The sequence below is a fragment of the Canis aureus genome, chromosome 4, assembly GCF_053574225.1.
Source record: "Canis aureus isolate CA01 chromosome 4, VMU_Caureus_v.1.0, whole genome shotgun sequence".
NCBI classification, from domain to species: domain Eukaryota; kingdom Metazoa; phylum Chordata; class Mammalia; order Carnivora; family Canidae; genus Canis; species Canis aureus.
Genome location: NC_135614.1, coordinates 6,057,188 through 6,072,477, shown reverse-complemented (window position 1 = coordinate 6,072,477; position 15,290 = coordinate 6,057,188). Strand labels below are relative to the sequence as shown.

Below are 15,290 nucleotides of genomic sequence, written 5' to 3'. Positions count from 1 at the left end.
CACTAATCCAAAAAGATATCAGCACCCTTATGTTCACTGCAGCATTATTGACAATAGCCAAGATATGGAAGCAACCTAAGTACTCACTAGTGGATGCATGGATACAGAGAGGGGGGAAAAAAAGAAAGGTGTGTGTGTGTGTGTGTGTGTGTGTGTGTGTGTGTGTGTGTGTGCCATAAAAAGGAAGGAAATCTGGCAGCCCCGGTGGCTTAGCGGTTTAGTGCCGCCTTCAGCCCAGGGCATGATCCTGGAGACACAGGATCAAGTCCCACGTCAGGCTCCCTGCATGGAGCCTGTTTCTCCCTCTGCCTCTGTCTCTGCCTCTTTCTCTCTCTCTTTGTAATAAATAAATAAAATCTTTTAAAAAAAGAAAAAAAAGGAAGGAAATCTTGCCATTCTGGGACAACAAGGATAGGCTATGAGGACATTATGGTAAGAGAAATAAGTTAGAGAAAGACAAGTGTCATATGCTCACTTATATGTGGAATCTAAAAACAAACAAAGAGAAGCTCATAGACACAGAGAATGGACTGGTCATTGCCAGAAGGTGGGAAGGGAGTGGGGAGTGGGCAAAATAGGTAAAAGTGGTGTAAACATACAAAATATCATAAAATAAGTCCTAGGGATGTAATGTACAGACAGCATGGTTACCACAGTCAATAATACTGTATTGCATATCTGAAAGTTACTAAGAGAGTAAATCTTAAGAGTCTCTATCACAAGCAAAAAAAAAAAAAAAAAGAAAGAAATTTCAACTATGTATGATGATGGATGTAACGAGGCTTACTGTATTGATCAAACATCGAATCATTATGTTGTACACCTGGAACTAATATAATGGTATACGTCAATCATACCCCCAATAAAAATAAAATACAAGTATATGGTCTTTATGGTGATAACAAAAAATAAACTTGTTCAGAGAAAGACTGTTAGCCCCACACAATGCCCAAAATGGGGAAGGAGATGCTGGGGAATTTTAACAGAGCCTTTATTAAATGACTATAGTCAAATACATGGTACCATTTTTTTGTTTAATAAGTAGTCTAGGTATTATATTTCATGTGAACTCATTAGAAAATATATTGAGATCAAATGACCATCACTTTTGGTAGGTTTATTTCCTCGAAGAGAAACATTTATCCAAATGCTGACACTTTTTAAAGCTATGGAAGTACACAGGGAACAATTCAAAATCTATACACATACCAAAAAAAAAAAAGAAAGAAAAGAACAAAACACTTCAACAATCTTGGGATCAAAATTTAATATACCTGCCTATGTCAAAATCAAGATGGTCCTAAGCCCTAACCATAGACAAAAAACAATTTAATAAAGTAAGAAAAACCAAACAAGTAAAATAAACCAACTGTGCCATAAAGAAGCAGGAGCAGAAGGAGAAAAAAAGGGCTTGAGGATACAAAGTGGTTGCCTTTTCTATCTCTTCACAACACTAGGCATATTTTGTAGCTGGTCAGAACTGGCCCCAGCCACATGAACAGGGAGGGCAGCTGGAGCTATGCTGGTGTGCTGGTGCTTCCAAGGCAAAAATGCAAATATTGTACAGAAGTGTTTGGGTTCTGAACATTCAGAAGGTACATGCTTCATATACAGGGGGGTAAGCCTATCAGAATTTTGATTCTGCCATTACTGGCTGGCATGGCCAGATTACCGCCTTTAGTGTCCTCTTCTCTAAAGAGCTGTTAGGATTATATAAGATTATATGAGCAAAAGACCTAGCACAGCATTAGCACATACTAAGTGCTATTTAAATTAATGGTGGCAAAAATAAATAAATAAATAAAATACATCAATGGTGGCACGCATCACATTTTAAGTATACATGTTTTGTCTTTTGTCCCTGCAAATGATGAACATGTGCACGTAACATTAAAGATGGCACCTACAAAACAGAAATGGTGGAAAACAATTTTTATAAGGCAAGATTTTTTTAAATTACAAGTGTTATTAGCTCTCTTTAGTACCCACTAAAGCTCTGGGGATTCAATTAAAGTCTTTAAATCAACCATAAACAAACAACTGGCAGATACACATATGTAATTCCTCCAAAAGTATAGCTGCAGTAAAGGATTCTTTTTGCATCTATAGATGTTTCTTCAGTTCTGTTAGCATTTCTTAAAACTCACCCAGGCAGGCCACTGTCCAATTTTTAAACATTAGAAAGGGCCAAAGAGCACACAGTGGCTACCCACACATTCCCTTTAGCTTGTTCACTAGTAGAAAATAGAACAGTACCTATTTCACCCGTCAGTGAGAAGAAAATAATGCAAATAAATAAATCTATATGTAACATGCTTATCACTTTAATAATCACCTGACAACCCTTACAAAATTCCATTTGCCTATAATTGCTTCAAAGAATTAGCACTAGCTCTGAGGTTAACATGTTGGGTTTTTGTCCTCACTATTCACATCATCACAGAACCTCCATCACTTAATCTGTAATTCATCACCTATTAATTCTGGAAGTGCAACATGGTGAAATGCAAACAGATGAGTAAATAAAAAGCATTCAATGTTTCTTCTATGTTCACTTCATTTCTGAACACAGATTTTCCTATCGCAAAAAAGTTTCACTGAACATTCTATTGTTTTCTACTGGTCTATGTAGAGAGAATCATGTTTATCAACTCATAACAGCAAATGAATTAAAAAGAAATAACCATGTATAATTATTAATGTTTCCCATTGAAGTATTAGAATTAATAATGAATAAATAAATGAGTTACCTTCAGTGGGCCCTTTATGTGGTCATCCTGAACTTCCACTGTTGAAGAATCATGTCTAAATGTTACCTAAAGATCACAAATTTAATTAGCAACAAACCCACACAAAAAAATCAGGTGATGCAAACTCATCAACATATGAATGCATTTTCACTACAAATAATCCATCACAGCTATCTAGTGTATATAAAATCTCAATCCCTAAGTAGATTAACTGAAAATTTTATTGAACAATTTCCCAGACTAAATCAGTTGGTGTTTCACGTATTAGACTTTATTCAATACCATTAGCTATAATTTTAGTAGTATCATTTCTCTTCCTAAAACAATGAGGGGGAAAAAACAGGTGGAGACCTTAGGCTATTAGGTCCTTTATCATTCTGTGAAGGCCTAGTTTAATAATAAGTAGTAGAAACAAACATTTACTGAGAGTTAAGCATCAGGATCAAGCATCAAACATCTAATCTTTACAACAACCTTACTAGGTAGGTATGACTGTTCCCACTTTGTTGATAATAAAACTGAGAAGACTAAGTAACCAGTCCAAAATCACAGAACTGGTACATCTTACAGCTGAGATTCAAACTCAGGCAAACTCCAGAATTTTACTGTACTCTCTATCAGTACAGAAATCAGAGAATGGGAAATCAGATGTGAGGAGATTAAGTTAAAATAGGGGCTCAAGTTTAAATACTTCACTAGTTAGTGAAGAATAAGATAGCTTCCAGGATTCAATGTAGAAAAAGTTGTTTTCCCTATACAAAGCAAGAGTTCTTACAGGGACTGAACCATCAACATGGTCTTATCAGATGTCTTTGGTAATTGATCTATGTAATATACTCACAAACCAGTTATTGAAGAGATGTCACAGCATCCTAGGCATTTTTGTCTCACACAAAAGCGTTACCAGGCTTTATTCAAATTATATGTTTAGGTATCTCTGTCACTCACTTAGACTGTAAGCCATTTTACAATTGAGATCAGATTTTTTAACACTAGAGTTTCAATACCTAATATAGTGCTTAGCATATAGTAAATGTTTAATAAATGAAAACTGATTAAGGAATAAAAGTACATCAACAAATTTTTGAAATGTATTAACTCTGAATCATAAACCAGAAGAGAAGTATACAACTATATCTGTTGAGAAAATAATTTGAATTATAAACAGATTTTTAGAGTAGCCAAAAAAATTAGCAAGTTTTAGATGTTCATTATTTACAAGGCACAAGGTACTGGTACTCTGTGCTATCAACAGAGGCAGTAGAGACCAACAGTTCTCTCTCTTCCTTTTATTAATAGGAAGAAATGGCAGGAGTGAGACATGCCATTTAGCTGGTTCATTCATATACTGCAACATCCAGCTAAGACTGCAAGTCAGGGCTAAAATCCAGCCTGTGCTCTGCAAACCAAAGCATGGGTCCTGGAATAAAACTGCTCCTGTCCAAAAGGAACACCTTTTTCTAACACGGAAGTCTTACCTGCATGACAAGCTCTGCTAAAGAGGCTATCTACCAGGAAGGAGGGCTTTTGTCTAATTCACAGTAAGGTGTTGCAATGTGCTCACAGGAGTTCTGTTTGGAAGAGTGAGGAAACTGATAAAAAAAAAACTTTCTCTTCATTTCTGAGATAGTAGTGGTAAAAAAAGAATGCTCAGGGAATACCAGTGTGTGAAATCAGAACAGGGAATGCCACTATGAGAACACTGTAAGAGTACCCAGAAAAATCAAATCACTAAAGAGCTCACAGTCACCACACATGTGAAAACTAAAGGCATGGTGTGGCCAAGACTAGACTCCTACAGGTTTGCCATTAATTTAAAGGTCTTATCACAATGGATCTTAACTAGGAGTATAAATCAGAACTACCCAGGAAGCTTTTTTCAATACATTCATGCAGAAGGAAAGAGCCTACAATACATGGAAAAAGCTCCAGAAGAAAATGTGAAACACTCCAATGGACATACAACAGGCTCTGTGGCCTGTTTAACTTGGTGGTATTCAAACCAATGTTTTACAGGGTATCTGGTAAACTGGACTATAATTCCCTTGAGGACAAAGATCAGGTCATCTTCATATCCCCCATCCTCCTTCCCACCAAATAGGCCTGCCTAACCTGCACAGTTTACCACTCAGTAAATAACTGACAAATGAATAAATATCTACTTTCAAATATTTCACTTGTCCTATATTTTTCAACACTGATAATTTACTAAAATATAAACAATTACATTTCTTCTTCTGCATTACCTGAGACAAAACGTAAGTATTTAAGAAAGGTCTTTTAAAGAAACGTAGAGAATAAGGAAAATAACAACTAGATCTATCGTATTTTATTGTTATCTAAAATACCATCAATTATAAATCACATCTCAATCTGATGGTTAAAATGGTGAGAGGGGGGTCTAAAGTTAAGAATTAAACTACATGACTTCTAAGATCCTTTCCAGCTCTAAAAGGTTAACAACACAAACAGTACCAAGGCTATACTGAAATGGCACTCAAAATACCAATTTGTAATAAGCTAACTTCATTCTAATTAGAATACTTTAAAACCCCAAATAATGTGTTGTTTTCAGGTATTTGACAACCCTTATATGAAAACTAAACTCTTCTTGCAGGAAAAAAAGTCTTAAATACACCTCCCCAACAAATATAAATTTAAATATCAAATACTGAACATATAATTTATAAGATCTACATATACTGCACCTTGACTTTGACAAGTCGTTTTGCTGTCTTGATCTTAGCTTCACAAAAGGCTCCTCTGTATTTAGCACTCACATCAGTGCCCACTGTCAAATAGGGAGGCTCATCAAGGGCCTAAAAATGCAAATAAATATAATTAGATTTAAAGTCTCTAATTTTTTAGCACAATTAGACTTCAGTCTGGCATATCTAATCCCATTATGGCTATAAAAGTTGTCATAATTGAATGTATTTGTTAACAAGAACCATCCATAAAATACTCAAACTTAAAGACAAGTAAAATCTAAGTGTCCAAAAAAACCTATTTAAATGTACATCATATAAAATAAAAATGTGTCTTTTTTCTTTATACAAAATACATATAGTCTATGATATGAATCAGCTTAAGTTTATCATTCTATCCACCATCCCATCTACCCATTCATTTAAATCTTTATTTACTATATGGCCACCTAAAGAGAAGGCAGATTCTTAAAAGTCTCAAAGTCTGAGAAAATTTCTTTTAATATTTAGATTACATCTTAGCCACCACCCAAATTCAGAACACCTTTGTCATATTCCTATCTAGACAATTCTAAGGAAGAATTGTAACATACAAGGGGTGGGAGGAATTACATGTATTCAAATATCTGGAAAAAACTGTAAGAAATCCAATCTGGGAAGTCTTAAATGCTCTGGCATGGATTCACTGTTTATTTACCCTTATATGTTAAATATTTTAAGTTTCCACACTTGTGATATAGTTTCATTTTGTGTGTATGATTTAGTTTTTAATAGTCTTAATCTAGCTGCTCTCTTTACAATCAGGTACGTTTCTTACTAAGATTTTATTTATTTATCTGAGAGAGCATGAGTTGGGGGGATGGGGCAGAGGAAAAGGGAGAGCAGATTCACTTGCCACTGAGCAGGGAGCCCCTTGGACCCTGTGATCACGACTTAAGAAGTACTAATAAGAAGTACTAATATCCTGAGATGCCCCACACCAAAAAGGAGGGGAGAGTTTGGGAAAATCCGTTTAATGAACGAACAAACTCCTACTCTGCCTCACCATTTCCTAATCTATTTGTCCAAAAAAATGCTTTTTTTCTATTAACATCTTGCAGAAGTTCTATAGAACACAAAGTGGAAAAATGCTGTTAATATAGCAGTGAATGATGAAAATACAAATTTCATCTGGATCTTAAAATAAATTCAACCCAAACAGTTGTGGATAATACACATTAGGAGTGATCAAAAAAAAATATATGTCCTAATACTATACCAAAAGTATATAATCAAATAATCGTAGTAACCTTTTTTATAGGTGGGAGATGGCACAATAAACCAAAACAAAGATGCTACACCTAAAAATAGGAGGGTAGCCTCCTTAGTAGCCATTTGTTTCACATCCTATTTATTTCAAGAAAAGCATTTTAAAAAGAATATATTATTCTTTTATATATTAATATATAAATTAATATTAATTAATATATTAAAATATATTAAGTATATGGTTTTTAAAATCTACATAGGGGAGTGGTGCCTGGCTGGCTCAGTCAGTAGCGCAGGCAACTCTTGATCTTGGGGCTGTGAGTTCAAGCCCCACATTGAACTGTAGAATTACTTAAAAAAAAAAAAGTTTAATTAAAAAAAGAATATAGATATGAATATATGAATATTATATATATCTAACTAGGAAAATGCCCATATTTCAATAGTTACGCCATTACAGAAGTATACCATCATAGCAAGACAGTAATTTCTGAATTACTACTACTTAAATTTATTGATATCACTGACTACAACTTGGTAACTTTTTATTGCTCTTGCATGTAAACTTAATAGATTCATTTTTCTACTTTACTTATTTGCCTTAACCCTGTTAAAATACCATTTTCCTTGGTCAAAATCTTGTTTAAATTCCAGACAAGCTAGTAGCTTGATTATAGCAAGAACATGAAACAGACACACAGCACTTCACCCACAAATTTTAAGAAAATTTCATCAATTCATTTTGTGGTCCAATTGGTATTATGTGTTACTGTTACAAAAGCAAATGGTGGGGTTGTCTTCACGACCACAGACATTACTTTCCACAACTTGCAAACCTCTCCCATTAACACATCTTGCCTTTTAGCCAGTAAATTTTATTTTTATAGACAAATAGTTAAATAAATACAGATGAGGAACATGAAATTGTGAAATGTAGAAAAACAAGAAAACAAAAATTGCACATTTGTGCCTACTCAGAAACAAATATTTAAGAAGTGATATGCTTTTTAGATATTTTTGTTAGAGAATTATGAAAAAAAGGGAACAGAATAGTAATATATTTACACTTCTAGTATACAGAAACCCATTTGCATATTATTTTCATTAATATTCATACCAAACCCTGGCAATATTCCAATGATAGCAAGCTAGAAGTACATTTATTGAGCAGATTTATTCAACTTAAATTTGAAAGAGGAGCTTTTTTCCCCAAACCAAGCCCATCTCACATCCTTATCAACATAAAAATCCAGGCTAACAGAAAAGAGAAATAATTACTTCAAATATTGTAGAGGTAAATTATTATTTGGAACGGTAATATTTCCCTTCCTTCAAGCTAAAATACATGAAAAGGAAGTAGCAAAATCCTTAAAGAAAAATATCTATTAGAAAAATACTTGAGAAGGGAAATCAAAGTCTAATAAACACCTGCCTGCTAAACTGAAATAAATTGTTAGAACAGTGTTAATCTGTTAAAGGCAACATATGAAAAGCAAAGATCTATGATGTGATCTTACTTCTGCCTCTATTATTTTGTTTTGCATCATCTTACATAAGTTAACTTTTCCGTTCCTAAATTTTAATCGTTAAACGAACATAAGTATTTGAATTCTGTATAGCTCTGTTGAGTGTTTCTCAAAGCAGGGGGGTTATAGAGATGGTCAAAATGAGACACTTTAAGAAACATAATCATCTAGAAGTGAAACTATGCTAACCAAAATACGAACGGGGATTTCTACCGGAAAACAAATGAAATCCATAACCTACCTACACGGTCAGGTTTGTGTATATAATTTTAGCAGAGCATAAATTACCACTCTATCATTAGTGTAACATAAGGTAATAAAGCAGAGTAATAGCATAGGCAGAAAGACAGGGTCCTAACCACAGCTCTATTTTTTATACTAACTAGCTCTATTTCTTACACTAACTAGGTGAGTTTTTGTAGGCTACTAATCCTCTCTAAGCTTCAGTGTCCACAACAGGAAAACATGGTCAATATTAAAAAGCACTCAATTATGATACCCCAAGTATTTAGCTATTAACAATTATTATTACTATTATGAAACAGTCAATGTGGGCAAACAAGTCATTAAACGAATGTAAATTCTAATTTGGCATCCTCCTCTCTCTCTCTCTCTCTTTAAAGATTTTACTTGAGAGAGAGAGAGAGAGAGAGAGAGAGAACAGGCATGCACATGAGGAAATGGGCGGAGGGAGAGAGAGTATCTCAAGGAGACTCCAAGCTGAGAGTGGAGCCCAACCTGGGGCTCGATCCCAAGACTATGATTATGACATGAGCTAAAATCAAAAGTCTAACACTTAATCAACTGAGCCACCCAGGTGCCCCAATGAGCAATCATTTAAAATGAGGTTTTGCCTCTAGCATTTTAAAAAGAAAAAACGGGGGATGCCTGGGTAGCCCAGCAGTTAAGTGTCTGCTTTCAGCCCAGGGCATGATCCTGGAGTCCAGGGATCAGGTCCCACATCGGGCTCCCTGCATGGAGCCTGCTTCTCTCTTTCTCTCTCATGAATAAATAAAATCTAAAAAAAAAAAAAAAAAAGGAAAAGAAAAAAACGGGGGGGGGGGGTGAGTCAAATGGTTAAGCTTTCTCTATTTCTAGAAAAGCAAAATTTTAAAAAAAGAAAAAAAAGAAAAATTAATCAAATATATTTATATCACACATATATAAAAACATAAAAAAAGATAGGAATAACTGCTAAAAAGGGATTAACCTTTTTGAAAGGGAATGGAATACAGGGGTATATGTATGAAAATATTTCAAAATAAGTCTTCCTGTTCTTTATTTTTTGAGAGACAGCAAACTTGCCCACACACGGGGGAATGAGGGAAGCAGGAGAGGGAGAATCTTTTTTTTTTTTCTTTAAAGATTTTATTTATTTATTCATAAGAGACAGAGAGGAGAGAGGAGGAGACACAGGCAGAGGGAGAAGCAGGCTCCAGGCAGGGAGCCTGAAGCGGGACTTGATCCCCGGTCTTCAGGATCACGCCCTGGGCCACAGGCAGGCGCCAAACCGCTGAGCCACCCAGGGATCCCAGAGAGGGAAAATCTTAAGCAGGCTCCATGCTTAGTGCAGTCTGATGTGGGGCTCAATCTCACCACCCCGAGATTATAACCTGAGCCAAAATAAGGAGGTGGACAAAAACTGAGCTAACCCAGGCACCCAAGCCTTCCTGTTCTTTAAAAAATAAAAAAAAATAAAGTTTCTTTTTTGTTTGTTAAAATTGGCATGTATTCTTTGCTTTTTAAAATATATACTGGGGGGGGGGGGGCATCTGGGTGGTTCAGTCAACTGAGTCTCTAACTCTTGATTTCAGGTGAAGTCATGATCTCAGAGTCGTGAAATCTAGCCTCACCACAGCTCCATGCTGGGAGCAGAGCCTCCTTAAGATTCTCTCTTTCCCTCTCCCCTGCTCCCTGTCCCTCAGGCGCACCTGCTCCTTCTAAGAAAATAAAAATAGGGATCCCTGGGTGGCGCAGCGGTTTGGCGCCTGCCTTTGGCCCAGGGCGCGATCCTGGAGACCCCGGATCGAATCCCACATCGGGCTCCCTGCATGGAGCCTGCTTCTCCCTCTGCCTATGTCTCTGCCTCTCTCTCTCTCTGACTATCATGAATAAATAAATAAAATCTTAAAAAAAAAAAAAAAAGAAAATAAAAATAAAACATATACTAAAGAACATTTCAAACATACACAAAAGAAGATGGAACTAAAAAAAAAAAAAAAAAGAAGATGGAACTATATAATAAATCCCCCATATACTCATAGTCTGGCTCCCACAATCATCAACACAATTTTGTCTGATCTATACTCGTACCCATTCCTCCTAAACAATGATTATTTTGAAAGAAACCCAGATATTACAAGACTTCATGAGAACAGTAAAAAGTATTATAATCTTAGGGGAAAAAAAGTAGGTACACTTGGGTGGCTCAGCAGTTGAGCGTCTGTCTGCCTTCCACTCAGGGCGTGACCCTGGGGTCCTAGGATGGAGTCCCACATCAGGCTCCCTGCAGGGAGCCTGCTTCTCCCTCTGCCTGTGTCTGCCCCTCTCTGTGTGTCTCATGAATAAATAAATAAAATATTTTTTAAAAAAGTATTCTAATCTGTAGTGATTAGAATTATGGGTTATTTTTATTTTTCTTATTAACACTCTTTTGTACTTTCTAATGTATTTAGAATGACTATATTAATAAGAGTCAGTACAATATAGTAAATTCAGAGCACAGGCTCTTGAATTACATGCTTAGGTTCAAATCTACCACTTGGTAGCTGGGTGACTTTAGGCTAGTCTGTACCTCATGATATAGAGTGACTATCTCACAGGGATGAGAACTGAAATGCTACAGTAAAGTGCTTGGAACATGGCTCAGAAAACAGTGCCAAATAAAGACTGTTACTATTACTTAATAATTTGGAGAAAAACTGTGAGGTAAAAAAAAAAAAAATTTCAGGTCCTATACAAAAGAGATACCACACAAATAGAACAAATGCTAGCATAAAATTGTGTGTATATATGGTGGAGGTAGGGGAGGAGGTGTTTAAATATCATCCCCTCATTCAATTCAGAAATAAAGTAATCCTGTTGATATTAGTAGCAACAGGTTAAAATGTTTGTGTGGATGCTCTATTATGAAGTATATATCACAACCCTTTAGTACAGTAGAAAGATAACCAAGACAATATACCTATTCTAGGACTCCCAGATTTTGGTTCAACAGAGTTATACAAAGAATTATTCAGCAGGTTAACTAAGATTACTTGGACCAACACTGACCCTGTTAGATATACATGCCTTTAAACCAGAAAAAAACTCTTCTTACCTTCTCTTTTTGCTCTGCTTCTCTGATTTTTGTCAATAATATGGACAATCTCAGAGGCTAAAATAAAATGTTATTATGCAGCACCTCCATACCAAAAAGGAAATTAAACTACTAAATTACCATACCTTTGTTTAGCAAACAGAACAGTTTTCTAGTTGTCAAGGCAACGGCTACCTCATAGTTATCCAGCATTGCTTAAACAATTATTTTTCTAGTCAATCTACCAAATGCCCTAACTGGCACCTAAAAACCATTGAATTCCATGGGAACACTAAAAAGCATACGCAATTTTTAAATTAGCTATTGGTGGATAATTAATCCTTTAAGAAGCCAAAATGCCAGTGAAACATACAAGTGCCCAAAGGAACCAACAGTAATTTCTAATGTGCCTTGGGCTGCAGTATACCAAATATTTGAAGTAAGCTTCAGAGAGACAATAGTTGAATCAATTCTCCAAATGGCTGACTACTGTTGACACTGCCCAGGAAATATTCAGTTATTCAAGATCTTGTTTTTTAAAAAAAAAAAAAGCAAAACATGCCTGATGGCATTTGACTGATGTAGTCTCTTCAGAAGGGTAAGCATTCAAACTGGTTTTGGCAGTGCCAATGCAGTCAGGAGAAACAGAGAACAAGAGTATTAAATCTGATGCTAAAACCCCAAGTAAATAAATATATTTAAACACACAAGTGTAACAATAAATCTAGGAAAATGACCTTTTGCACATGACAATCTGAAAGAGGCATTAAAACAATAGCAGAGAAAATTCCAACAGAGGAATGAAAAATACACTTATATGCCAAAGGGTATGTCATTTAAAAAGTAAAATGCACAATTTTTTAGAACATGAAAAAAATACCCCTAAGTACATTGAAGAAATAAAGAAAACTGTGTAATCTAACTTTAAAATCTTCTCTGGGACCATTTCCTCTCTTCCTTTTCATGTGGTACTAAGGACATGGAATAGTGAGGGGTAAGGGCTGGGGAGGCATAGAGGGATGGGACAGATGCTGAGTAGACAAGGTAATGAGGAGGAGCCTGTGAGAGTCACATGGAAGCACAGGCCGACCTGTGGTTAAGGACATGGTAGTTGCTAAACAGAAACAGAGGAAATGAGCAGCACAATTAAATTTGTTACACTCATCAAATAAGTAAACTCACTGATCAAATAAGTAAATATATTGAAGATAATGGGGCCATGTCACTGCCAAGGAAATTTAAAAGGAAGGAAGGGGAAAGGCTATAAAGAAGTCCAAGGTGGGGCACCTGTGTGGCTCAGTTGGTGAAGCCTCTGACTCTTGGTTTTAGCTCAGGTCATGATATCAAGAAACTCTGGAGTTCCAGACCTGCATCTAGGTCGGAGCTGGGTAGGGAGCCTGTTTAAGATTTGCTCTCACCCTTTCCCAATACCCCTTCCCTGCCTATGTGCTCCCTCTCTCTAAAATAAGTAAGTCTTAAAAAAAAAAAAAAAAAAAAGTCATCATCTAAGGTACTGGCCTGGAATTCGAATTATGAATTCAGAGGCACCTGGGTGGCTCAGTGGTTGAGCATCTGACTTCAGCTCAGGTCATGATTCTGGGGTCCTGGGATCAAGTCTTGTATTGGGCTCCCTGCAGGGAGCCTGCTTCTCCCTCTGCCTATGTCTCTGCCTCTCTCTGTGTGTCTCTCATGAATAAATAAATAAAATCTTTAAAAAAAGAAAAGAAATACAAATTCATGGTTGCATTATATATACACATAGAAAACTTAGTTACAGTGGTGTGGATTACACACACACACACATATATATATATATTTATGTGCCTCTGTGCACATATATATACATATATATATTTTCCTAACCTGTCCACTAGGAAGGCCCAAGAGCAATTTATAGCCCAGTAACCAAAAACATACTAATGGCCTATCTCTTGGTTTCTAAATCCCATCCTACATTAACAGAAACCAAAGATCTTTGGAGAAATGGCTGACTTCAAAGTTCGGCATGGAAAGTACAAGAAGAATCTGAAACATCTTGGGCCAGAAAGTAAGGAAATGCTCAATAAATTACGGGAGGCATTCCGAAGAGACACAAGAACCAAATGAAGGGCCACAGAGGGAAAACTTTGAGCATCAAAATAAACACCTGTTATCCTTGATAGGCATACATGTGTATGTCAAAACTGACTGACTTAAGATGTATATATTACACTATAAGTAAATTATACCTCAGTTAAAAAATTTAATAACAAATTACAACCCACTCATTAAAACTGGCATCCATGAGTCCATACCGACAAGTGAATAAATGATAAATAAATAAGTAAATGCAGAAAAGGGAAAGTTCTCCCTTATAGTAAAATGTTAATAAATATAACAGGAATGATGGAAATAGAGAATCATCTTTTGGCAGTTATCATAAAGATGAGAGATTCATAGCATTGTCTATAGATGCTAACTTGATGAATCTGGTCTGATGAACAGTATATTGGTAGAATTTTGGAATATTACTCAATTATCAGTGGTACAATGATGGAATATACTGAAGACAAAGGAGCAACCTTCTGTGCAGCATCTGACAATGAGAAAACCTAGACCCAGATTGAAGAAGTTACCCTACAGAATTCCTTAAAACTCTAAAGAATATGAAATATAGGAAAACTAGGCAACAGTTTTAGATTGAAGTAGTCTGAAGAGATATGACAGTCAAATGCAACATGAATTCCTGCATGGACCAGAAAGGAAAAAGAGATATTCTTAGGAGAGTTGGTAAAATTTAAAAGGGATCTGTGGATACGGTGGCAGTACTATACCCAAGATGACTTCCTGATTTAGAGGGCTGAATGCCGGATAGGTACAAGAGTGGCCTTTTTGTTGGGAATTACACACTGGAATACTTCAGGGTAACAGGACATGATGGCTGCAGCTTCCTCTCAAGAAGTATGAAGATAAAGGTAACAAGTACTACATACATATACATATATACATATTATTTGTACTGTAAATTCATTATTCTCTGAGAGTAAATTATTTTTAAGGTACTTATATATATTTATTGGGCACCTGTATATCTTTTCCTATGAGTTGCTCATTTGTGCTCTTTATCCATCTTTTTTGAGTTACTTTTTTTAACTGGATTATAAAAGTTCTTGCATATTAACAAATAATCAGGAGCACCTGGGTGGCTCAGTCAGTTAAGCGTCTGACTCCTGGTTTGAGCTCAGGTCTCAATCTCAAGGTCATGAGATCAAGCCCCACATCAGGCTCCTCAGTCAGCATAGTCTGCTTGAGGTGTGCTCTCTCTCTCACAAACAAACAAACAAACTTTTCCCCCAAACACAAAAATTTTCTGTGGATGCCAACTATATTTCCTTTTTTTTTTTTTTTTTTTTTAATTTTTATTTATTTATGATAGTCACAGAGAGAGAGAGAGAGGGGCACAGAGACATAGGCAGAGGGAGAAGCAGGCTCCATGCACCGGGAGCCTGACGTGGGATTCGATCCCGGGTCTCCAGGATCGCGCCCTGGGCCAAAGGCAGGCGCCAAACCGCTGCGCCACCCAGGGATCCCCCAACTATATTTCCTAATATTTTCCTAAAATTTAAGTTACTTTAGAAGATGGGACAACAAATTACCTGTAAGTAAATTTTATCCCCATTTCTACTAACCAGAGAGATACTTGCATATTCACAGATATTGACAAAGGGGTATCCTCATATTCCTGGGAATTTTAAAGGCTCAAAATAGACATTCTAACTAG

The 15,290-nt window shown here is 36.1% G+C and overlaps 1 protein-coding gene across 6 annotated transcripts in view; it reads right to left on the bottom strand.

Moving 5' to 3' along the window:
* ARID4B (AT-rich interaction domain 4B) overlaps positions 1-15,290 on the bottom strand; it is a 149,744-nt gene that overhangs the window by 82,952 nt on the left and 51,502 nt on the right. For all 6 annotated transcript variants that reach the window (XR_013377529.1, XM_077894429.1, XM_077894425.1 and 3 more), the window contains exons 3-4: positions 5,459-5,569; positions 2,751-2,816 (exon numbers count right to left, since the gene is read on the bottom strand). Coding sequence is in view for 5 of the 6 variants with exons in the window: in XM_077894429.1 (XP_077750555.1) it covers positions 2,751-2,816; positions 5,459-5,569 (177 nt within the window). In the remaining variant the exon portion in view is untranslated. The remainder of the gene's footprint in view (positions 1-2,750; positions 2,817-5,458; positions 5,570-15,290) is intronic.